This window comes from Aspergillus multicolor (assembly GCF_047715735.1).
Source record: "Aspergillus multicolor strain CBS 133.54 unplaced genomic scaffold BDW74scaffold_2, whole genome shotgun sequence".
Taxonomy (NCBI): domain Eukaryota; kingdom Fungi; phylum Ascomycota; class Eurotiomycetes; order Eurotiales; family Aspergillaceae; genus Aspergillus; species Aspergillus multicolor.
Window position 1 is genome coordinate 1,279,735 of NW_027395953.1, and position 24,058 is coordinate 1,303,792.

Genomic DNA, 24,058 nt, shown 5'->3' on the forward strand with positions numbered 1-24,058 from the left:
CTATCCAATCAAACCTCCAACGCAATGACCCCTTCAGGTTGTGCAACCAACTCTTCCACAACACCAATCAGCTCATCCAACGTCCTCTCCACAACCTCCTTATCAGCCTCGCACCCGACAACGCCAAAGTTCAATCTGTTGTCTCTCACGAACGAAACGACCTTGACTGGATCGGGCGAGTCACCATGCGGGTTCGCAATGTCGACTGCACACTCGCTTCCCGCAAACGGCATGGAATCGAAGTCCTCGTGGTCCTGGTGGTGGACCAGCGAGTCGAAAAACGACGATGACCAAGAGGCACAGTGCTTCGCGATGCGCCTAAATCCGAGGAAGTCGTACGCTGATGACTCCGCACTCTGACTCTGGATAAATTGGCATAGCGATGCTGGGGTCCAAGAGTCGCGGCTGCCGAAGGGCACGCGAACAGGCGCGAACTGGTACGTTGGGCCGACGATGTCCTCTGTGTTGCTGAAATCGTCGAGGATCCGGCCGGATGTCACACCGCCGAACGTGATGTCTTTTTGCCTGGTAGTGCGGGAGAGAAGGACAGCCCAAGCGGCGGTTAGGAGGGTTGCTGTTGTGTAACCGAGAGATTCGAGGGGTTGGGTCGATGGGGTATTCGCGGGTTTGTGGAGGAAGACTGCCTTTTCGGTTCCGGTTGGTGTGGACTTGCCAGGAAGGGTGGAGAGGGTGGAATCTTGCAGCAGGGTGCGCCAGTAGGCGATTGCCTTTGATTCGGCGGTCTTGTTGTTGATCTGGGAGATGTACGAGGGGAAGGGCTGGACAGAGGTGGCAGGGATGGCTTGCCCAGTGTAGAGGGTTTCGAGGTCGCGGAGGAGACGTGGGAGCGAAACACCGTCATACTGGGCGTGGGAGAGGCGAAGGACGAGGGCATGAGAGCCTTCAGTGCCCTGAATGTGGAAGAAGTTCAGGAAGGGAGTTCCCAGGTCGAAGTTGGCTTCGATATCAGCGCTACAGAGGTCTGTGATGTAGGCTTTGAGGTCCTTGTCTGTCTGGTGCTTGGTGATGGTTGCTTCGAGGCTGTTCAGGACAACCTGGAGGAAGGAGGCCTTGTTCTCGATAAAAACCGTGCGAAGGATATCGTGAGTCTTGACTAGCTCATTGCAAGCACGGAGCAACTTCTCGCCATCGATACCGCTATCAAAGATGAGCATCGTGTACTGGATGGAAGTGCGAGGTGCATTGATCGTTCCCTTAATATCGAGGGCCTGCGAGTCTGTGACTGGGCAAACATCCTGAATAACCCAAGATGGGTCCGACAACTTTGGACGAACATTTTGAGACAAGAAGTCCTCGAGATCTTGAACGGCGCCCAGGGTCGAAAAAGCCTTGTATATCTGCGCTGTCGTCTTCTTTCCTTTCGGGCCTTGGTCAACTCTTAACCGCTTAGCAGCATCCCCGAGACGCATATGCTGGAAAACATCGGCAACCGTCAAAATGTGTCCCTGCTCACGGAGACCTGAGACAAGCTTCATAGCCAGCACGGAGTCGCCTCCCAAACGGAAGAAGTTGTCATCGATATCGATGCGCTCACTGTCAATTCTCAAAATAGCCGCCCAGGCTGACCGTAAGATACTCTCACTGGCAGTGAGGTCAGCCTGCGCATTGAGAGTCTTCCAGGCGGACTCAAAGCCTTCGCGGAGCTGGGAGAGGATTTGGCGCGGGATTGCGGACGCGAGATCGTTGAGGAGGCTGTGGTCAATTAAGCCCGTCTTTGTACTTGTCGGGATCTTGTTGACAACAATATAGGTTGATGGGGCCATATATGCGGGCAAATTGTCGCGGATGAATTTGTCGAGTTTCTTTAGGGCTAGGGCGAGGTTGACAGAGATGGCGGCGCTGATGATCGGGGAGCTCTGCGAGTCTGCCGCATCGAACGTTATGACGTGCTGCTTTGATAGAAGGTTGACGGTCGTCTCTTCAGAAGGCTGCTCAACAAGGATGACCAGCTCGGGTTCCTCTGATGGTGCCTGGGATACGGCGGCAGCAGCAGCGACTGATGGCGGCAGCTGCTTCTTGATATGGGCCTCAAGGTCCGCAATATCAACTGCGTGTCCCTGAACTCCTACAACATTCTCCTTTCGACCAACGAAGATCAAGCTCCCGTCCTCCTGCAATTGGACCATGTCGCCTGTGGGCTGTACCCTGCCTGTGCGACCAGCAAAGGCGGGGCTTCCGGCTATCAACCAGGCAGGGGATTCAATAGCCTCAGCAGAGAGCACGGCACCTTCGATCCAGAGCTCACCAACACAGCCAATGGGCGAAAGTCGAGCTGGGTTTCTGGGGTCACATACCCACGGCACGGCGATGGGGGGATACGCTGATCCTGGCTTGGTGGCTGCATCTGCACGAAGCTTGCCTGTTGATTCGTCCGTGGACAACGGAGCTATCTGGTTCCACTGCCAGATCTTGTTCAACTCCGCCTCAGGGACGCAGGAGATATCACCGATTTTCCTTGAAGGGTCCTTTAACAACTGCAAGCACGAGGTCTCAACCTGCGACAAAATGCGTTCCATCTGGGCAACCTCAACCAAACTGACATCAAAGCTGGCACAGATTCTGAAACCGCCCTTTTGGATACCACATCCCAGCATAACCGGGTACGGGTTGAAATGCAGTGCTTCGCGGACGACATCGCCCACCTCGAACCCTAATTCGCCCCCCACGTACTCAGGGTCTGGCTGAATGACTAGACCAGTACCGGTCTCGCACGCATGCTGAGCATCCTGGCTAACCTTTCTGATGTTCTGCATACCCATGTGCTGGTAAGGTGTGCGCGACAACATGGCCTTCTGGACGCTTTGCAAAAAAGCATCGACGGAAGTCTTGCGTTGGACATGCACACGGACAGGGACCGTAGCAATTAGCGGACCGATGATACCCTCAATTCCAGGCAAAGCAATATCACGACCCATGAGGGTCTCGCCAAACACGACGTCGTCGCTCCCGGTGTACTGTGATGCAACCAGTGCCCACGCACCCCGGATCAGCGTCGCCATCGTAAACGGTGAACCAGCACCGATCTCAAGATTAATATGGCGCTCGACCATGCCGTTGGGAGTAGGCAAGAAGTCTCGAGATGGCAGACGAGGGAATTGGGGTCCCACTGCACCTCTCAGCTCACGTCGCCAGAATTCTTCCATGGCGGTTTCGTCCGTGTCACGCACGTACTTGACGAACTCTCGCATCTGGGACTGGATCTCGACGGGCTGCTTTCGGAGAGCGTTGCTGACTTGCTGCAGGACGATCGGCTCCGACCAACCATCGTAGACGACGTGGTGGATTGTCCAGACCATATACCGCTTGCCGCCCGGGTTTTCGACGATGGCGTACCGGGCTAGGCTCTGTCCGAGCTCCATCTTCTCGTCTTTATCGTTTGCAAGGTACTTCTCCAGATCGGTTGCATGCTTCCAAGAGATGTTTTCTTTGAGCACAACTTGTTGCAGGCCTGGCTCGGAAATCTGAGCGACGCGAGTGCGCAGGATAGGGCTTGCCGCGACAACATCTTCCCAGGCCTTTTTCCAGGCGTCGACGTCGATATCAGATGGGATTGTTGCAACCCTCTGGGCGACGTACGCCACGACTGCCTTGAGCGAGAATGTGAACAATGACTCCTGCGTAGGTGTGCAAGGGTAGATATCCTCGACCGCTGCTGGCTCCGCTCCACATGCTTCTGCCGCTTCGAGGGTAGCCCTCTCGACAGCCTGGGCTATTAATGAGAATGGCGGCGTCTCTGTCCGTGCTTGCGAGCCGCAGACCTTGACGACGGCTGCCATATCCGACAATACAGGGGTGTTAAAGGTGTTGCCAACAGTGAGCTCAAGGCCGTGCGTACGAGAGATCGTAACAAGTTTCATAGCCATCACCGAGTCACCACCCAGCGCAAAGAAATTGTCGTCTGGCCTGATGGATTCTGGCTCGCGCTTCAATGTTTCGGCCCATGCCTGGCGCAGACGTTGCTCAAGCTCACTCAACTCCCCAGTGTGGTTGCTGCTGCTTGAGCCTTGGTCTAGCTCTCTCAAGTCCAGCTTCGAGCCGAGCTCTCTTAGTCGCTTGCGGTCGGTCTTGCCTGAGATCAAGACAGGCATGTAGTTGACCGGGATGTAAGCAGTTGGGACCATGTATCGCGGCAAGACGGTTGCCACGTCCTTATCGGCCTCGGAGATGATCTGGCGTAACTCCTCCGAGAGCTCTATCGATTGCAGCTCAACATTGCCCTGCTTCTTCGTGGACTGTGCTGAGACAAATGCTACCAGGGTGGGCTGACCGTGGGAAACAATGACCTCGGCAATGACGCTGAGATCTGACGGGAGTCTAGCCCTAAGTTGGCTCTCAATCTCACCGAGCTCAACACGCTGTCCGCGCAATTTGACTTGCGTATCTTTCCGCCCGACAAAGACGATACCTCCAGATCCGTCAGGGTCGTACTTTCCAAGATCTCCGGTCTTGTAAAGACGTCCGCGGCGACCAGTGTAGGCTTTGTGGCCTGCAACGAGCCATGATGGATCCTCGATGAACGCAGCCGCGGTTTTCTCGGGATCGTTCAAGTAACCTTGCCCGACGATGGGGCCTTCGACAAGCAATTCACCAACAGCACCGACTGGGACTAGCAGTTCGTGGTCGTTGGGATCCGTGATCCACATAGCCGCTCCGTTGCCCTTGCCAATGGAGATATAGTCTCTGCCGGTCGCAGCGTTGCCGTTGACCGTGCATCCAATCGTACACTCGCAGGGACCGTATCCAATGATAATCCGGGCAAGTTTACCCCAGACTGTGCAGTCTCTCGCTGAGACAGCCTCTCCTCCAAGACCGAGACCCTCAAGGGAGGAGATAACGTCCGTGTCGAGAATTCGCGCCACTGATGGAGTGAGACCTGCATAGTTAACTCGCATGTTGCGGATCACGCCGTTGATGTCATTCATTCGATCTTCGTCCGAGGGAATGCAAAGACACCCGCCATTTCCGAGCGTGAGAAGCATGCTGTCAATGCTGACGTCGAAAGCGTAGGACGCGAAATCGAGGACTCTTGAGTCTTCTGTGTACCCGACCTCCTTGGCTCTCGGAAAGGCACTGCTCGTGTATGTTTCGTGAGAGAGTTTGACTCCTAGAGAGGGATGGAATTAGTACACGGACTAGGTTCATATCAGCTCTGAAACATCGACGCACCTTTCGGAGTTCCCGTACTGCCAGAAGTAAAGATCATATACATCAGCGCAGATGAAGGCACTGGGGCTAGTTCCGGAATATTCTGCAACTTTGAGGGATTGGCGAAAGTCTCTTCGCCCACAACATAAGGCTCACTTTCTGGCATGATCGTTGTAGCAAGCTCCCGCTGCTTGCTGGAAGACAGCATCATCTTCGCGCCCACCTGCTGCGCGATGTTCTGTAACCGCGCAAGCGGAAGCGTCGGGTCCATGAGCACAAACGTCGCTCCTGATTTCATGATTCCCAGAACCGCGACAATCGTCCATCTCGACTTTTCAAAGCACCCGGGAAGAACGTCGTGCAACCGAACACCCAAGTCCTTTAGAGAGGCCGCAACGAATGAAGAGTACCGATCAACTTCGCCGTATGTCAAACTGCCGTCCCAAGAACAAATAGCCTCCTTGTTGGGGAATCTGTGAGCTTGCTCTGACACCATCTCGTGCATGCAAAACTTATATGATGGGGGCAGCACATGGTTCCAGCTCCAGATGCTCTCTAGATCGAAGTTGGTTGGACGCAGGTAAAAGTCCTGAATGAGCGCGCTGGGATCGGCAATGCATAGTTTAAGGACATCAACGAGTGTCTCTATGTATCGGGTCATTGTGTACGGCAGCAAATTCTCTGTATACCACGTTGGGCGGATCTCGAGACGCTCATTTTCGAGGCGGATTTCCAGATGAAGCGCACCCTTTCCCGTTAGTCAAGAGCTAACCAACGCAGAACCGCACAACTCACCTCGTCTTTAGCTTCAGCTAATTGCGACAACGAGTCGGTGCTAAGCCTGAGCGAGGTAGGACCAGATGCTTCTGTCGCTACTGTCGCAATATACTCAGAAATGGCGGCCGCAGCCTCTCCAACATTGCTCTGCAGTCCAACCTTCAAATCCTCCGTTGCCAGACACTTCGGAGAATCCCCGCTTCCAAGCGCCCACTCATAGCTAATCTGACTGACCTCTCTCGTTCGCAGGAGCGCAATGAACCATGATAAAAGTATGAGCTCCTCCTTCAGTCCAGTGGCAGTGTTATCTGACCGCAGGTCGGGAATGTCAAAAGACTTGGAGATGACTTCATTGGGTTGGTCTTGATCGAGGAGCTCCTCGACCTGAATCGACCCCATCTTGCCGGAGCCCAGCGAGGTTTCTGGTCGGTCCCGTTAATGTGTGAAGTTTCGCATACGGCGGACGGGCGAAGATCGGGTTGAGAGCGTAATATAGCAAGCTGCCAAGTTATGGCACTGGGATAGATGCAACCCATTGATTGAATCAAGTCAATTGACCGAGATCGGGTCGTGCAGGAGGTAAGTGGGATGATGTGGGCAACCCCCACTGCGTTAACGGTTAGAGTCGAGAAAGCATCCATGTCTTGAATATATCGCGTAATGCATAGAGTCGATGACTGCGTAATGCAAATACACATCTTAGATCGCGTAATACAGCTCGTAATCCTTGTGTTTCCTGCGTTCTGCTAAATTATCAAATTATTATCTCTACAAATTGCTCGCCCTCCATACTGGCTTCCTCTTCTCGACAAACGCCCTGACGCCCTCTCGGAAGTTCTCCCCAGCCATCAACCTGGGATACCACTCATCAACCAGTGCCTGGCTGCCCTCTTCCACACTAGCCCTCTCCCACCCGTAATGCAATCCCTCCAACGTAACCCTCAAGCTATCCGGGCTATTCCTTGCAATCGCGGTCGCCGTTTCCACCGCACTGGCTAGCAGCCGCTCGTGCTCCACCACCCGATTAACCAACCCCCAGCGCTCCAGCTGCGACGCAGGGAACGGCAACCCAGTCAGCGCTGTCTCGGCGGCGCGCTGCTTGCCGAGCAATCGTACCAGCCGAGGCAGAGCGCCCGCGACGGCTGCGATCCCGCGCTGCACCTCAGGCAGCCCGAAGGAGGCTTTCTCGCTCGCGATTACGATGTCGCAGTTCACGGCCATCTCGAAGCCGCCGCCCAGACAGAACCCGTTTACGGCGGCGATGATGGGCTTCGTGCTGCGGCGACGAGGGAGGCCTGCGAGGCCTGGCGCGGTCATTTTGTTGACGGTGCCGCGGGCGTTGAGCTCGTTCCATTCTGGTGGCGTATTGTTAGGTAGATGTATGTATAGATCTTGACGAGGGGGAATACCTTTCAGATCGGCCCCGGAGCAAAACGACTCGCCTGTACCGGTGATGATGGCAACTCGTAGTGCTGGCTCTGCGTCAAACCATTCCCATAGCTGTATGATGTTCGCGCTCATAGCCAGCGGTATGGAGTTCCGCTTCTCGGGCCTGTTGAGGGTGAGAAGCAGGATCTCGGGGGTAGGGAAGGAGATGAGGCATCCTTGGACTGGAGGGTGCTGCATGTTGAACTGTATTCTGGACAATTGAATCAATGGCGATTGTCTGAAGGTCCCAAGAGTATTAAAGTACCTGAGTCCCACGTGTGTCCGGCCATCGGTCGTCCCTAATCCTTTGGCCCAGGCGCTTGCTTCTCCACTCATACTTTCGGTCTCTCCATATATTTGCGCCAGCCCATCCTTCTCTCCTCATCTCTCCAAATCACCTCAATCTCATATCTCACATCTCACAATGGCTGCTACACAAACATACCCCTGGGTGAAACTCCCTCACCCCTACCTCACCACCTACAAAATCCACATTGTCACCTATTCCACACCCCGCGTTCTCCAACTCCGCCTCCACGATTCCCAGGTTCCCGGACAGGAACTCCCAGAACCGCTCCACAACGACTCATTGACATACACAGACATCGCCTTCGAGGAGTCCGCGAAAGAAATCCCAGACAACGATAACAGCCCCTGGGCTCGCAGCCAGCGCGCCCCAGGAACGACGTTCCAATGGACCGGCGCAGAAACACCTTCGTTCGCACAGATCTGGAACGTTATCCATGCGATCTTCCTCACACACCCCCAGCGCGAGGTTCTCCGCCTGGACCTCAAGGGCGCCGGCAGCGAGGTCGTCCGCGAGGAATGTATTCGCACAGGATTAGCGGTCCCATACCCCTCCCCACGAGTCCCCTTCGGCAACGAGAGCAAGCCCTCGGGCGTCGACACGCTCGTCCTGCTGCGCTCCTCGTTTTGGCAGGGCGCTGGCTCGCCTCTTGGCCCGCGGCCCATCTGGATGGTTGACCAAGGGACACACGGCTCATCTCGCAAGTCCATCAGCCAGTATCCTGCTATGCCCAAGAACTATGAGTTCTCGATGAAGTTCCCCCAAGAACGAATCTACGCGCGCCACCCCGTTCGCCCTGTGAAGCCTACCCCGGGCTCGCTTGTCTACAGTCGCTACATCCCGCACCTGGATAAGCACTTTTCGCTCATGGTTGTTGACTGGCAGAACGATGAGCACCTCAGGCGATTCAACCGATGGCAAAACGACCCGCGCGTTGCTAAAGGGTGGAATGAGACCGGTACTCTCGACGAGCACCGCGAGTACTTGCGTCGTCTCCACGAAGACAAGCACGTTGTGTGCTTGTTTGGTCGATTCGACGACTTTGCGTTCGCCTACTACGAGATTTATTGGGCCAAGGTGCGCAACTATCCTTTCCATCTTCCCTTATAGATCAAAACGTCTCTAACACCCTTGCTCTAACAGGAAGACCACTATGGCGCACACTACGACGCCGGCGACTACGATCGCGGCCGACACTCCCTCGTCGGTGAAGCAAGCATCCGTGGCGCCGAGCGCGTTAACGCCTGGTGGTCCAGCTGCATCCACTACTGCTTTCTTGATGAGCCGCGAACGCAGTGCGTTGTTGGCGAACCGAAGGCGACCGGCAGCACTGTCCTGTCGTACGAGAACGCGCAGGGACTCACAATCCAGGGCTACGTGGATCTGGGCCACAAGCGCTCCGTCCATGTCTTTTGCAGTCGTGAAAAGTGGTTCCAGCTGTCGCCGCTCTTCTGGGATGGGCGCGAGAGGCCGCTCGAGAGTTCGGATCGCGCCGCGTGGAATGCGAAGCTGTAAACTACCTGTAACTATATACCTCGGTTGATGATTTAGAATGACGAAAGTTTTGGATCTGCATCGAAATCCGATTGCTCCCGACGTCGTAACGGTGTGGTGGGTCTGGAGTCTGACACCGCAGATATCCCGCCCTGCGCTCGTGGGTTGGCCTGCTGCGAACTGTCTTCGAAATTCTCGAATTGGCAGCTCCAGAAATCCACGAGTGCTGTGGCGCGAAACATGCACAATCGTTCAATCAATAATATTTGAATACCTGAAGATTGATGCGGGTCATTCTGAGACAAGACGCAGGGATATACTGTCCACGGGCGACGGATCCCACGCAGTGACGAAGATACCCCATCCGCCAAGACCGCTTGAGTCAAAGCTGAAATTTTTATCAATCTAATCAAATCAGATAATCAGTCGAAGAAATCGTGTCCTCTCAACACGACCACGTCCGATATTTTCCGCTTGATTCCTCACTGTCTCAATCATGAGCAATGAGTATCTGGGCCAGAACATACCCCTCTAGACTGATACCACTCACGTTGGTGTATTTCAGAAAGACATTTTCCAACAACCACGCAGTAGGAACCTGCAGCCTTAGGGACGGAGTGGGGTGAAAAAACTTTTCCCTCGCTTAGCTGCAGAAGTGGCTTTTTTTCGTCAGCGGCTTGCACATTCGTGCCCAATTATATCTCCTCATCCATATTGACGGAGCTGATCGCTGTCTAATCAGATGATCAGATAAAATTTTCAGGGACCCAGGCCGTGGTTCGGCTGTCTTGGGTTGCGTTCGGGTTTGCGATCGGCATCATGGCTACCTTAACCTGCAGACTGGGCAAGTCGAGCAGGCATTATCGGCCGGTGAGATGCCTTCAAGGCGCATTGTTGGCTGATGTCTTGACTCTCTAATCACACTTGTTTCTCATCTGAAGGTCAGCTTCGACTTTCCTGAGAAAGCTGCTGAGTCGTTAAATTGTAATTGCTTGCAAAGTAAACATTAGAATGTCGATCCGGTCTCGGTGCTTGCCTTAGCCTTACGCCGTACGTACTCAATACACTGTATGCCTTGAATGTAAGTATTGTGTTTTCGGAACGAAGCTGTCTGCTGCAGACCCATAAAGAGGGGCAGGATATACCAACATGAGTGGTAGACATTATCCTCCTTTGCGCCGTTGCGGGTCTGCCGAAGGTGCGGCCGGGCTGTATTCGTAAAACGCTGGTATACACTAGAAAGCTATTTTCTGCAAATTTCTAGCTCGGTATCATACAATCTTCCTATCAATCATATCAGATAAGATACGAGCAGTCATACCCCCACCACGTTAAGCGAGCTGCGAAGGATTCCGATTCTTCAAGGGAAGGAATCTATGCAGGGCCTCGGCTTGCTCCTCTTCTGTTGAATACTGTGATGATATTCATATGCGTACCTGAAAATACCCACCTGTCTCATCCAGTCTTCCGGGCGCGCGACGTAGTAGTGTCGGTGCTCCGCAAGTGCCTCGATTGGCACATGAGCGCGTGCCCGCGGGTTCCCGAGTAAGATGGATATGGTCCACGGTGGCTTCAATTCCAGGCTCCAGATTTCGAGTTGTCCGAGACGGAGGTTCCGCAGTTCTGAGGCGATATCGGCGACCAGTGACCAGGGCCGACGAGGACCACAAGGCTGGTGGGTTTCCGGTTGATTGTTGATGGTTCCGCTGTGATCCGGATCAGATAACTTTACTCGGACGTGGTCGAGGCGACAGCTCGGGGTAAGTTCGGTAATGTTGATTAGAGGCCTCGCAATTCAGCTCTTGAGAAATGTGAACAGTCTTGTGCAAAACAAATAGTGGTTGGCGAAGATAGGACCGATAAGCGTTTGACCATGAGGAGAGATGGAGGATGAGGTGCCAGGGGCCCAGGGCATTCAGATTGGCCCGAGTGCCGGGGCCGACACCCGCTCCTACCTCAAGAGTAAGCCGTATCGTACAGTATCTTAAATCAATTGCTGCCATGGACCAGCATCTGACGAATGAAAAGATCTACAAGTAAATCCCACCCGCAATAGTACAGCATACAGGCTCTATAACGCAAGATTGTTGTAGGCAGTTGGGAGCAGAACTTGGGTGTATTATCTTCGATCTATGATCCTAGTATGGATATGAGGGAAACGATCCTCTTTATGGCGTCTTCAAACAGCCCATCCTTCAAAGGTAGATTTCGAGCAAGTATGAGATAATAAGATAATAGAGCAGCTTATTGCCCTTTTCCGGATATCAGTGGTTTACAGCAGCAAGGATAAATATACGATACTTGTCTATAAGAGGCATCATGACTGCTTAGCGGTAAGGATGAATTCCTCCTCGTCATGAGCGTGTCAAACAAAAGCCTATACGACAAGGAGGCCAATATTTCTGACTAGATGGCCTCTACGCGCTTGCGGAGCGTATCACTCGAAGACTTTAAATAGCAGAGCAGGACTTGATGATCATAAGCCGAGGATATGCTCCGAGAAGCGCTGAAAGACACATATGCACCGCAACATTTCCTTCAAAGAGGTCAGCCACGGCGGATATACAGTCTGCTCCAGTAGCCGTCGAACTTGTTCTCATCTTGCCGGTTTCCGATAGAGCGGTATGCAAGCTACAATGACTATGCCATACTACTGGCCCATCTTAGAGGATGTCGAATGTAGACATCCACGGTCTCCGGTTCCGACGGTGAGAGTTATGTTGCTCGGGACCAAGCCACGAACAGGGGATATCCACAGGGTAGCGCGCACATTGAATCGGTGGACTAATATTATTGCTGCCAATCATCACATTGCGCTCGGCAGTATCATCCTTGACTTTGAGCCAGGGCGTCTCATGGATGCGGATGCGTATGCGTATGCAGCGCTGCCCGTACCAGCAAAACCATATAATTGTGGGATCGACGAGCCGCAGTGCTTCACGTTTGATTCTTCATTTGACGCTGTCTTGAGATCTTCTCCATCAGTCAAGAATTGTACTCCCCTTGTCGCACTATTTCCGGCGAGCCTATCGCAGTAGATCACCAAACCACAAATAAAGAAGAGTTTGCGGAGTAAGAGTCGAAAGACATAAAGTAAACAGACGAAAAGTAGTTACGCCGCACTGCCAATGTGACACGATGCTTTCTCAAGGCATCGAATCGGCCCTCGCGGACCATTATTGGTGTACCACGTATAAAGTTTGACCTGACAAGAGGCCCGTGACCCCAAGGCAGAAGTGATGAGATGTACTCATTCCTAGTCATGTATTGATACCAGCGACAAGACTTATACATAGGGTTCTTGTGGACCATGGCCATTTCCAATCGAACCGATTGGGATTGAGCCTGACGCTTAGGCTCTAGCCTGAAGCCGGACGCCAAATATTGGGTGTGTTTGAAACGGTTTATAGGGAATGAGACCATCTGGAACGATGGTGAGCGGAAGAATCGCAGGTAAGCAGGTGAGGGGGAGCGCTTCGAACATCTATCAGCTAGGTCGCACAAGACGAGTCGATCCGGCTCTGTGGAACTCTCCTGAGATGAGCGACTGACGCTAATGTATTCCTAAAGGTGTAAGGCGCCGACAGAGAATAGTCATATGGATAATGGTGCGAGTAGATTCACGGAAACTGAGCCCTGTTGGAACACTGAGGATCCTGGGTGCATGTGGTCGGAGTATCTGGACAGCGGCAGCCAAGGTACACCAACAGGTTAGAAGCTTTCCGAGAAGCTTTTGACGATACACAGTCCACGCAGAAGGTTTCGGCATTTGCATAAGGCCTCCTTGGTTGCACTTGCCTCTTCGAACCTGCAGCATTGTTAATCAGCTGTCTTCTCCGCCAGGCGACCTTTTGGCACCTACTATGGATCCACGAGCAGCGCTTGCGAAGACACGTAGCAATCAAAATAATAGATAAGCTCCGAGATCACCGGCTGACAGCTTTGAAGGTCTTTGATTTGAAGAGATCTAACCTCGACATCCTTGATGGTTTGCCTTATTTTGCCACGTCTCATCTGCAGTGAAAAATAGCGGGTAACCTCACCCAGTGCCTGCTTCTGGTCTTTCCGCTGACTATTGATGCGCCGCCCAGTATCACTAAGCGCAGTCTCACTCCTGTGCAGCAGTGGGTTCATTGCATTTGCAGGGTACCCCCCGGGGGCTTGACGATCGGGGGCACCGCTCCCGCCCCAGAATCCCTGCTTGGCCAGGCCGGCATTTGTCTGACCGCAATGGCTCATGGTAGAAGTGCGATCAGCCGCTAGCTATTCCAAGCTTTGTTCAAGCCCCATTATCTTGGCAATTAGGTGTAAAAGAGAGTGCGTAAATCGGTTCGAGTCGTGCGGATGCCGGAGAGGCACAGCTGTGTGTTTTACAGCAAGTCAAAAGTTTGCCCCATGATTTATTCCGTACAGGGGGTAGCAAGTGATATGCGGTTGTAATCAAAATAGCTTGAAAGGGAAAGTAGACAAAGTCCCTGGGCTGAAAAGATCAGTCTTATAGTTATGAAGACTGAAGTAGAGGTAGCCTTTTGGTCTAAACCGTGTTAGGAAAGCAAAGAGCTTCCCCAGGGTCCCAGCCTTAGCCGCAGCCGCGGCCGCGGCCCAGTGCTTGTCGCGTCTGGACGTGTTTTGCGAAGAACTGACCTCATTCATTCCACTCTATCTCAACACACCTAAATCGGCTGAGTTTATACTCTCATACCTTGTGACCATGGCTCCGCGATACGATAAAATCACCGAAGTCCCTAACGAGCCGCCCGCCGAGACGGATCTGTACCAGATTCTGGGCGTCAAGGAAGATGCCTCCCCAGACCAGATCAAGTCAGCTTACAGAAAGCTAGCTTTGAAACATCACCCTGGTACGTCATGCTCTAAATTCCGCGAAGTGATGCTAGATCCTTGTGTTCGGCAGCTTACAGGAAAAAGACAAGGCTCCAGCAGATGCCAGGGAGGAGGCAAATCAACAATTTCAGAAGATCGCGTTTGCCTATGCGATTCTGTCCGATACCCGTAAACGACAGCGGTTCGATCTGACCGGTAGCACTGCGGAAGCAGTCGATTTGGATGATGACTTTGACTGGGTGGACTTTTACCGGGAACAGTTCTCGACCGCTATTGACGCAAATGTTCTCGCGAGGTTTAAGAATGAATACCAGGGATCTGAAGAGGAAATAAACGACGTGCTCACTGCCTATGAGAACTACGAGGGCGATCTAGACCGGGTGTACGAGTCGGTCATGTTGAGCAATGTTCTAGATGATGACAATCGCTTCCGTGCCATCATCGACAAAGCTATTGAAGATGAGAAGGTTGTGGAATACAAGAACTACACCGATGAGCCGGAGAAAAAGCGGCAACAGCGATTGAAGCGTGCACAGAAGGAGGCGAAAGAGGCAGAGAAGTTAGCCAAGAAACTGGAGAAGCAGAAGGAGGCGGGCAGTGCAAAAGCGGGGGCACGAAAGGGCAACAAAGGCGGCGCGATGGACACTAATGATTTGGCAGCCTTGATCCAGCAGCGTCAGGCGTCGCGCGCCGAGTCATTCTTCGACCAACTAGAAGCGAAGTACAATACTTCAGGGAAGAAGCGAGTGGCGACGGATGAGCCTCCAGATGAGGCTTTCGAAGCCACTGCTGCACGACGGAGCTCGAAGAAGACGAGGTCTAAGGCAAAGGCATAAAGGGGCCGGGATAAGGCATTGTTGGGTCATGGTTTGTCATATTTGGCGGGTATTGGGCGTTTTGGCCATGAGAGTTCGCACTGCATATGCACTGTCCGGAATAGTGTAGCTAATTCATGGTTTGTCATGCATGATCTTCATGAGGTTTTCGATCTTTCTACTGGTGATACAAATACCTCAATACGGAGTAGTTGCCCTCGCCCAACTTTGGGTTTGTCTCAGCCACATCACACGACAGCAAGTGCCGTCAGTCCCTTTGCTGTCAGTGATTTCAAGACTCTGTAGATCATAGCTCTGTGATTATGGATGCCTGAATTGGTGCTGTGCGTCATTCCTAATGCATTCCAACTATTGATCGACCAGGAAGGGAGCTGCAGTGACACCTTTTGTCCGACAGTTGAGGCCACTTTTTCTCCGCCTCCCTAGAGCTGATCTGCTAAAGCTAACGAAAAGATGCAAGGGAGACGGGGAGGTGTGGACAATGTTGGTGAATGAGGGTGGCCTACCTGGCTCTATACCCCGCATGCCGAGCTCGAAGGCGATCCATTCTGTTTCCCCATGCGAGCTTCAGATTCCCCGCGATGATTTAACTTGACCTATCCCGCCTGACTGTTTTGCTTCTCGCTCTCTCTTCCACTTTCTGTCTTCACTCCTACGACGGTCCTGCTGCCCTTTCTTGAAATTTATCGTCTTCGCCCTCTTCCTCACCCAACGTTCGAGTCGCAACAAAGATCATTCGCCGTGATTGGCAGGGAATCTTGCAGGAATCTTGCCGCGGCTTGATTTGCAGCACCAATCGTCGGCTCCGTCGAACCACTCTTCATCCGCGGTGTAGGGAGCCAAGGATAGGCCAAGCCCGAGGAAACTCTCAGAATAAAGGAAGCCCGATAGGCTGTGAGGCTATCGCGTGCCCGCGGTGACCGGGATTCTGTCCCTGCGCTGGGTCTAGATCCTTGATATTCACCAGTTTTTTTGCACGTGGAGGAGATTCCCGAAACCCTCTTTCAGCTTGAGTTACGGTCTGTTAGCTGCAGCCTAGCTTGCTTGCCCAGCATTGGGCATATATGAGAATTGATACCCCCACCTAGCTTCAATAATTCGTCCAAATAGCTAGGTAAAAAAAAGTCCGAGCTCTTACATCTGAATTTCTAGCTTTCGTGGAACTGACAGTCGACATCGAGATAGCTCTCCACAAGACACAGCTTTATCGCTGTGTCGCTGCAAGGTCCGTTCTCCACAGCTCTTCAACAGCCGCGGGCGGCGCCACCCACCAAAATGCCGTCTAATCGCAGGCCCGGCGGGCTCGCCGCTGCCCTCGAAGAAGAGCGCCTAGAGCTTGCTTCCGAGCACCGCAGTTCCTCCACGCATCGCAACTCGACGACGAGCTACGCACCTCCAAGACGAAGCATACTCGACACCGCCACTGGTCCCTCTCCCGGGTTCATTGCCCCACGGCATGGTTCCATTGCGGGCATCGGTGTTGGCGTAACTCCGCCCGCTGGACGCGGCTACCAGGATTCCCAATCTCCCCAAACCTCGTCGCCGCTGCCATCGCCCCCGATGCCGAATGAATCTGCTGAGACACCATCTTCTTCAACCTCTTCGACGCCATCATCCACACCAGTAACGACTCCGAAGGTCCCCTACACCAGCCTGAAGACCGCCCCTCCTCCTCTCAAGCGTCCGGATCCGCCGGCTGATAAGGACAAGGGAAAGCACGGTGATAAGAAGACGAATTCTCCTGAAACAAGAAGGCCGAGCATTCGTTGGGACTCAGGCGTCGACATGCCGCCCAGTGCCAGTGGCTCGAGGCGATTCGGTCCGCCGGAGAAGGCCCCCAGATCTCTTCCTGGTAAAAATGCTATGGCGGCCGTGATGTCTGGATTTGATCTGAAGGTCGGGCTACCAAGTTTTAGCAGAGGTCGGGACTCTAGCCGGAATGCTTCGAAGAGAGGTACTTCTTTAGACTCGCACCTTCCTTCCCCGGCCCGGAGAGCACAATCAGGCTCTCCCGCGCGTCGCCTGCCTAACTCTAGCCTTCGCACTCCGGTATCCGGCTCTCATAAACCCGCAGCTGATAAGACGAAAGAAATCAAAAGCGAAGGTACCGACGATAAGCTCCTTCAACTTCCTGCATCTCGCCGCGGGTCTACTGAAACGGACGCTAGAGGCTCTGCGTCTGGAGATGAACGACTGTACGACAGTGATAACAACGCCTCTGAATCCAGCGAAGAAGAGGAAGATTCCTCTTCGAGCGGTGACGAATCCAGCCCTGAGATTGGTACTGAAGACGTGAAACGAGGTCGGAAGAAGACGCCCAACCGAGGTTCCTCAGCGGAAGATTCGAAGACAGCTTCGGATGAAACAGGTATGTGATTTCTATAAGCTTATCCCTTATCACCTAGCTTGAATTGTCCCTTGGGCGGCGTTAGAGTTTATTATCTGACCACCCGTACAGACGGCGAGCAAAACAAATCTAAGGGCCCGGAACTGATTCACTCCTCAAAACTCGGCCCCATGCCGAAGTCGCCAGAGGTTCCGCTTCAAACGAGCTTGGATCCTCCTTCGGTGCTCAATACGCCCTTCGGCTCCGATGACGAAGCAGAACTCTCTGACATAAAACGTGCCCAGAAGCTCAGCATACAAATGTCAAGTATTGACAATTCGGTTCGCAACCGATCCATCAGGACTATCATTCGTGGTGACTATACCAGCATGCAGGAAGATGCGGAGGGGGGCCGGCGACGCCAGCGAAAGTATCTAGTCACGACAGATCTCAGCGAAGAGTCAGTCTATGCGCTTGAATGGACAATCGGAACGATCCTGCGAGATGGTGACACCATGTTTGCGGTTTTTGCCATGCACGAGGAGACTGGCACGCAAATCGGCGAGGGTTACAAGGCAACTGAGGATGTTGCCGCCGTTGTCGGGTCTCAAACGGCCGAAACTGTTCAAAAATCGCAAAATGACTCTTCAACCCTTCCTCGGGCCCTCTTCAATCGTTTGGGTTCTGGAACAGATAGCAGGCCTGGCTCGGTTGATGCGCGGAGAATGTCCAAGGCGGAAGCTGAACGTGCCCATGCTGTTCAACTCATCTCGCAAACCTGTGTCCGACTTTTGAGGAAGACATTACTCCAAGTTCGCGTTGCTGTCGAAGTGATACACTGCAAGAGTCCTAAGAATATGATTACGGAAGCTGTAAGTCTAGTGGCTTTCGGTACTCCATCTCTCCGCGCTAACAGCTTGTTTTTAGATTGATGGGCTGGACCCTACACTCGTGGTCGTTGGGGCAAGAGGACGAGGTGCGCTGAAAGGGTAAGTCTTAAGATTCTTTATGAAAAAGGATAATGCGACTAATATGTTCCTCAGTGTACTTCTGGGGTCATTCTCAAACTATCTGGTCCAGAATTCGTCTGTTCCGGTCATGGTGGCGCGAAAGAAGCTGAAGAAGAAATCGAAGACGAACGTGCGCCTTTCCAACAACCTGACGGCGCCAAAGAAGCTTGCGGCAGCTAGAGTAGACTAGCGAGACATTATTACTTGACGACCTGTTTTCTATTATCTGCATCCGAATACCATCATGAGTCGATGAACTAACTGGCTGGCGCATACACTGGACTGGGAAGGGCTATGTTGATTTGTTTTGCGGAAGTTTCAATTTGCATTGCCACCATGTATAACTATGACATTACCTTAATGAGAATGACCTGATGAGATGATAAATATGTGCTAGGCTGTATACTACTTCGTAGCTACCTAGGGTACGGTAGTTAGTTGCTCCAGCTATGATGACACATCACGTGGCTCCGTCCTCTCCGCCAACTCGACAGCGACGCCAACGTAACTTCCCCGACGGTGACGGACGGCTTCGACCAAGCTGCTCTTCTCCTTATTTCCTGCCACAGCTCTTTCTCTCGCCTCTATTTGTCTCTGACCGGTGCTCGCCCGGTTTCACTCAGCCATGGCTGACACTCTCGACCCCCGAATGACCTCCGTTCAGCCACGCATCCGCTACAATACCATCGGAGGCATCAACGGCCCCCTCGTTTTCCTCGACAATGTCCGTATACCTGCTCGCAAGCCCTACCTTTCTTCTGGCTTGCTCGTTTATATACCGCCGTAATTTTGAATCTAATAGTCTGCTCAACTAGGTCAAATTCCCCACCTTCAACGAGATCGTCTCGTTGACCCTGCCTGATGGAACCGAGCGGTCGGGTCAGGTTCTGGAAGCTCGAGGTATACCTTCCTTGCTCTGCGGGGTGCTGTTCCGCGTCTAAAGGCTTTGTATGGCTAATCATAGCTTCCGCAAACAGGAAACCGAGCTATCGTCCAGGTGCGCATTATACAACAGCCGCAGCAGTTGAGCTTCTTGGCGGAGTACTGACGTCGATTGCGATCACTAGGTATTTGAGGGCACTTCAGGTATCGATGTTAAGAAGGTATGATGCATCTATGTTGTTGCTGAGGTTGGAAAGAGACCAGCGCTGACGTTGATCACCTTCGTAGACCAAAGTCGAGTTCACCAATCACAGCTTGAAGCTGGGTGTCTCCGAGGACATGCTGGGCCGTGTCTTCGACGGTTCCGGTCGTGCTATTGATAAGGGTCCCAAGGTGCTGGCGGAGGATTACCTAGATATCAACGGTCAACCTATCAACCCATACTCCAGAGTAGGTCTCTCTGACAACGAGGTATTAAGGGCGCTGGTGCTGACGGTGTGCTGTGCAGGTGTACCCCGAAGAAATGATTTCCACCGGTATCTCCGCTATCGATACAATGAACTCCATTGCCCGTGGACAGAAGATTCCCATCTTCTCCGCTTCCGGTCTCCCTCATAACGAGATTGCTGCTCAGATCTGTCGCCAAGCTGGTCTGGTCAATCGGCCCACGAAGGACGTCCATGATGGCCACGAGGACAACTTCTCCATCGTCTTCGCCGCTATGGGTGTCAACATGGAGACTAGCCGTTTCTTCACTCGTGACTTTGAGGAGAACGGCAGCATGGAGCGAGTGACACTCTTCCTGAACTTGGCCAATGACCCGACGTGAGTATCCTGCGCTAACATGGTCGAGGTGTCATATGGCTAATTGGATATGCTATAGAATCGAACGTATCATTACGCCTCGTCTGGCATTGACCACAGCTGAATACTACGCCTACCAGTTGGAGAAGCACGTTTTGGTTATCATGACTGACTTGTCGGCCTACTGTGACGCTCTGCGTGAAGTCTCAGCAGCCCGAGAAGAAGTTCCTGGTCGTCGTGGTTACCCAGGTTACATGTACACTGATTTGTCAACCATCTACGAACGTGCTGGGCGTGTGCAAGGCCGAAACGGCTCCATCACTCAGATCCCCATCTTGACCATGCCTAACGACGGTAAGCCGGTCCATCAAACCCTATGCTTACGTATCCACTAACATCTCAGATATCACACATCCTATCCCCGATTTGACGGGTTACATTACCGAGGGTCAAATCTTCATCGACCGTCAACTGTACAACAAGGGTGTCTACCCTCCCATCAACGTCCTGCCCTCCCTCTCTCGTCTGATGAAGTCTGCCATCGGCAAGGGCCGTACTCGTGACGACCACTCTGATGTTTCCAACCAGCTGTACGCCAAGTATGCCATTGGACGAGATGCCGGTTAGTAATCTTCTTCCTCATACCCGATTATCCAGCATATTAATCCCTTTGAAAACAGCCGCCATGAAAGCCGTCGTCGGAGAAGAAGCCCTCTCCTCTGAAGACAAGCTTTCCCTCGAGTTCCTCGACAAGTTCGAACGTACCTTTATCAACCAATCCGCCTACGAGTCCCGCTCCATCTTCGAGTCCCTCGACATCGCCTGGAACCTCCTCCGCATCTACCCGCCTCACCTTCTTAACCGTATCCCCAAGCGCGTCCTCGACGAGTTCTATGCTCGTTCTGGCCGCAAGATTCCTAACAAGGACACGCGCGACAACTCGGTTCCTGAACAGGGGCAGGACCAGACTGCGGATCTTATTGAGACTTAGATGAGCGCAAGTAGTTACTTATCTCGTTGATTGATTGTGGCTGTGATATTATTAATTGATATCCTTCTTATCTCTTGTGCCTTGTCTATGCTGTCCATACATAAGCCATACTATCTTATCATTCTACATATAACCAGGGTGCTATCTTTGTATAGTAACGATACTATCTCAGGCGAAAGAAGAGAACAGATTGCACAAGATACGTAAATTCATTTCTCTATCGAAGACAATATCGCTTTTGAAGAAGACTGTACATCTAAGACACGGGCAATAACTGGGAATCTGTATATAAGATTCTATTAACCGAAGTTTGTACCAAATGCTTCGATCAGCATTGTGTTTGTGCTTTTTCTTTCGCAATCGTCGTAACTTAGAACCGTAAGTCCCAGCCAATCTGAGGACCCAGCTTGGGAAGGGACTCGGCAACGCTCTCAACGTCCTTGTCACCTCTACCGCTAACGGTAAGAACGATGTCCTTGCCCTTGCCCATGGTCTTGGCCAGCTCGATAGCACCCCAGATGGCGTGCGAGGACTCAAGAGCAGGGATGATACCCTCTGTCTGGGCCATGGTGCGGAAGCCAGAGAGCGCCTGGGCGTCTGTGGCGGCGATGAAGTGGGCGCGGTCGCTGTCCTTCCAGTTACTCAGCTCGGGGCCGACACCGGGGTAGTCAAGACCGGCAGAGATGGAGTGCGTCTCAGAGACCTGGCCGTGCTCGTCTTGCAGGATGTAGGTGCGGACACCGTGGAGCACACCCTTGCTGCCACCTGAGAGGGTGGCGGAGTGGCGGTTCGTGTCGATACCGTCACCGCCGGCTTCGACACCGAGAAGCTTGACGCTGGTGTCCTTGGAGAAGGGATAGAAACTGCCGACTGCGTTACTGCCACCGCCGACACAGGCGACGACGGCGTCGGGCAACTTGCCGATTTGTTCTTGCAGCTGCTGCTTGGTCTCCTCGCCGATGACGGATTGGAAGGTGCGCACAATCGTAGGGAAGGGGTGGGGGCCGATGGCAGAGCCGATGATGTAGTGGGTTGTGTCGAGGTCAACCACCCAGGCACGCATGGCCTCGTTGACAGCGTCACGCAGGGTTCGGCTACCAGCATCAACTGCGACGACGGAGGCACCGAGTAGCTTCATACGGAAAACGTTCAAAGCCTGACGACGCACATCCTCCGCGCCCATATAGACAACACACTTCATGCCAAACTTGGCGCAAACCGTCGCAGTGGCAACACCGTGTTGTCCAGCACCAGTCTCGGCAATGATTCTGGTCTTACCAAGTCTCCGCGCAAGGAGGATCTGACCCAGAGCGTTGTTAATCTTGTGACTACCAGTGTGGTTGAGGTCCTCACGCTTCAACCAGATGTTAGCACCTCCGACATGCTCGGTCAGACGGCTTGCAAGGTGAAGGCTACTGGGACGTCCCATATAAGGGTAGTAGGAGCGGTACTCCTCCCAGAAGGAATGGTCTTTGAGAGCGCTGTCGAAACCCCGCTCCAACTCAGCCAGGCAGTCCATTAGAGACTCGGGGACGTACTGTCCACCGAACTCACCGAAACGCGCGGGCGTTGCGCCGGGGTTTCCACCACCGTTGAGAGCTTCAAGTTGGTCACCCAGACCAGGACCGGAAGGCGTGTCCTTCTCGGTGATAACATCCGTAGGTTGAGACATGGGAGGTGTTTCGATCTTTAAAACAGGCTCCAGCACGTTGACCTCGCGAGTCAACGCACCCGCAGTATCTCTTTCCAGTCGGCGACCAGTGACACTGGAGAGGTACTCCTCGGCTTTCTTGGCCGCCTGACCAGCAGGGGCCTGACCAAGAACAGTGATAATCTGGCTACCAATGACGACACCTTCAGACATTTCCTGGACGGAGAGGAAGTGCTCGCGGGTGCTGACACCGAAACCCAGCGCGGTCGGTACGTTTCCTGACCACTTGTGGACACGGGCGAGAAGTTCGGGGATATTCGAGCTGAGCTGTCCGGTAGCACCGGTCACACCCATTCTTGAGACGACGTAGATGAAGGAATCGGCGATCTTGCACAGGAGCTTCATGCGAGACTCGGACGTAGCGGGGGCAATGAGTGGGACGTAAGAAAGACTACCACCTCGAAGTCAGCTCAATGTCACGTAAATGAGTCGCCGAGGTCAATAAGCATACCCTGTGCTGGTACAAAGATCTCGGAATCGAACTGCCTCCTCCGGAGGAAGGTCGACCATGATGAAACCGTTGACACCAACCTCCTTGCAGTCCCTGAGCATACGCTCCTCACCATAACTCAGCATTGGGTTGTAGTAGCCCATCAGCATAACGGGTGCCTTGAGGCCGCGATTTCTCGCGCTGCGGACCATCTCTAGAACGGAGGAGACTGTGACACCGTTGGCAAGAGCCTTGGTGTTGGCTTTCTGGATAGTAGGCCCATCGGCAATGGGATCTGTGAATGGAACGCCCAATTCGATGATATCTATCCAATTGATCCGGGAACGTCAGTTTTTGCTACAAAACCCGAAAATGCGACAAGGATGGCTCGATGAGTCAATTGATCTAGGAGGAATAAGCTTACCAGCACCTCCATTCTCCAGCCCAAGAAGGATATCCACGGACTCCTCAATTGTAGGATAACCAGCTGTGATGTAGGCGACGAGAGCGGCGCGCTTCTCCTGTTTGACCTTCTCGAAGGTGGCCTTGATGTGCTCCATGATGGAAGGTGGGGGTGGGGAAGAGGGGAGCAAAAGATATGGGGAGGAAAAGGGAAAAGAATGGAGGTAGGAATGGAATGTTATAAGATTCAAGGACAATAAGTCCAGGCCGAAGCTGAGCGGGTCAATTTAAAAGAATGGCAGACAAAAGAAAGGTGAAAGCTGCGTTGAGTCACCGTTGCTCTGCGCATGGAAGCGACTCCGAGCCGACTCAATGAAATTGCCAGTCAGGTGACGTTGGTGGCGATAAGATAAGAATCTACTAGCCGATACCGGCCAAGGACTGGTCTACATTGTACAGAGGGATATAAAGCGATACAGATGAAGGTGAGTCCTCGAATCAATATTAAATTGGGTGAGTTCGACACGAAGTACTATAGTACTGCTCACTTGGTAACGCAGCCTCAAGAGGCAGTAACCAAACAATTGTCAGAAACGCCAGAGCTATGCAGCGAAAACCCCAGCCACGAGCACATGCGCCCTGGAGCTTTAAA

General features: G+C 53.0%; 8 protein-coding genes across 8 annotated transcripts; 4 read left to right on the forward strand and 4 right to left on the reverse strand.

Annotated features, from left to right (window-relative positions):
- Positions 1–8: 8 nt before the first annotated feature.
- sidD (nonribosomal peptide synthase SidD) lies at positions 9–6,342 on the reverse strand (the record flags this gene model as incomplete). The annotated part of the gene is made up of 3 exons (XM_073727804.1): positions 9–5,125; positions 5,188–5,914; positions 5,962–6,342. 3 exons carry the CDS (start codon positions 6,340–6,342, stop codon positions 9–11), a joined length of 6,225 nt encoding a protein of 2,074 aa, XP_073588774.1.
- A 369-nt stretch (positions 6,343–6,711) lies between these two features.
- sidH (enoyl-CoA hydratase/isomerase family protein) lies at positions 6,712–7,569 on the reverse strand (the record flags this gene model as incomplete). Its single annotated transcript, XM_073727805.1, has 2 exons — positions 6,712–7,298; positions 7,353–7,569. The coding sequence occupies 2 exons, from the start codon at positions 7,567–7,569 to the stop codon at positions 6,712–6,714; spliced, it is 804 nt and encodes a 267-aa protein (XP_073588775.1).
- A 207-nt stretch (positions 7,570–7,776) lies between these two features.
- On the forward strand, positions 7,777–9,234 carry BDW74DRAFT_186309 (GNAT family N-acetyltransferase). The gene is made up of 2 exons (XM_073731237.1): positions 7,777–8,755; positions 8,822–9,234. The coding sequence occupies exons 1-2, from the start codon at positions 7,796–7,798 to the stop codon at positions 9,191–9,193; spliced, it is 1,332 nt and encodes a 443-aa protein (XP_073588776.1). The 5' UTR covers positions 7,777–7,795; the 3' UTR covers positions 9,194–9,234.
- A 3,050-nt stretch (positions 9,235–12,284) lies between these two features.
- Positions 12,285–13,184, reverse strand: BDW74DRAFT_144328 (uncharacterized protein). The gene is made up of 2 exons (XM_073723014.1): positions 13,035–13,184; positions 12,285–12,980 (listed from the first exon to the last, which is right to left on the reverse strand). The coding sequence occupies exon 2, from the start codon at positions 12,945–12,947 to the stop codon at positions 12,726–12,728; it is 222 nt and encodes a 73-aa protein (XP_073588777.1). The 5' UTR covers positions 12,948–12,980; positions 13,035–13,184; the 3' UTR covers positions 12,285–12,725.
- A 645-nt stretch (positions 13,185–13,829) lies between these two features.
- Positions 13,830–14,989, forward strand: BDW74DRAFT_144330 (DnaJ domain protein). Its single transcript, XM_073723015.1, has 2 exons — positions 13,830–14,031; positions 14,099–14,989. Exons 1-2 carry the CDS (start codon positions 13,884–13,886, stop codon positions 14,848–14,850), a joined length of 900 nt encoding a protein of 299 aa, XP_073588778.1. The 5' UTR covers positions 13,830–13,883; the 3' UTR covers positions 14,851–14,989.
- Positions 14,990–15,969: 980 nt separating this feature from the next.
- Positions 15,970–18,573, forward strand: BDW74DRAFT_144331 (universal stress protein family domain protein). Its single transcript, XM_073723016.1, has 4 exons — positions 15,970–17,218; positions 17,309–18,048; positions 18,104–18,165; positions 18,220–18,573. The coding sequence occupies exons 1-4, from the start codon at positions 16,126–16,128 to the stop codon at positions 18,374–18,376; spliced, it is 2,052 nt and encodes a 683-aa protein (XP_073588779.1). The 5' UTR covers positions 15,970–16,125; the 3' UTR covers positions 18,377–18,573.
- Positions 18,574–18,703: 130 nt separating this feature from the next.
- On the forward strand, positions 18,704–21,048 carry BDW74DRAFT_47399 (H(+)-transporting V1 sector ATPase subunit B). Its single transcript, XM_073732900.1, has 9 exons — positions 18,704–18,910; positions 19,002–19,086; positions 19,164–19,183; positions 19,254–19,289; positions 19,357–19,518; positions 19,577–19,893; positions 19,952–20,226; positions 20,276–20,494; positions 20,553–21,048. Exons 1-9 carry the CDS (start codon positions 18,812–18,814, stop codon positions 20,861–20,863), a joined length of 1,524 nt encoding a protein of 507 aa, XP_073588780.1. The 5' UTR covers positions 18,704–18,811; the 3' UTR covers positions 20,864–21,048.
- On the reverse strand, positions 21,049–23,780 carry trpB (tryptophan synthase TRP5). Its single transcript, XM_073732901.1, has 3 exons — positions 23,429–23,780; positions 23,026–23,329; positions 21,049–22,965 (listed from the first exon to the last, which is right to left on the reverse strand). Exons 1-3 carry the CDS (start codon positions 23,562–23,564, stop codon positions 21,234–21,236), a joined length of 2,172 nt encoding a protein of 723 aa, XP_073588781.1. The 5' UTR covers positions 23,565–23,780; the 3' UTR covers positions 21,049–21,233.
- Positions 23,781–24,058: the final 278 nt, after the last annotated feature.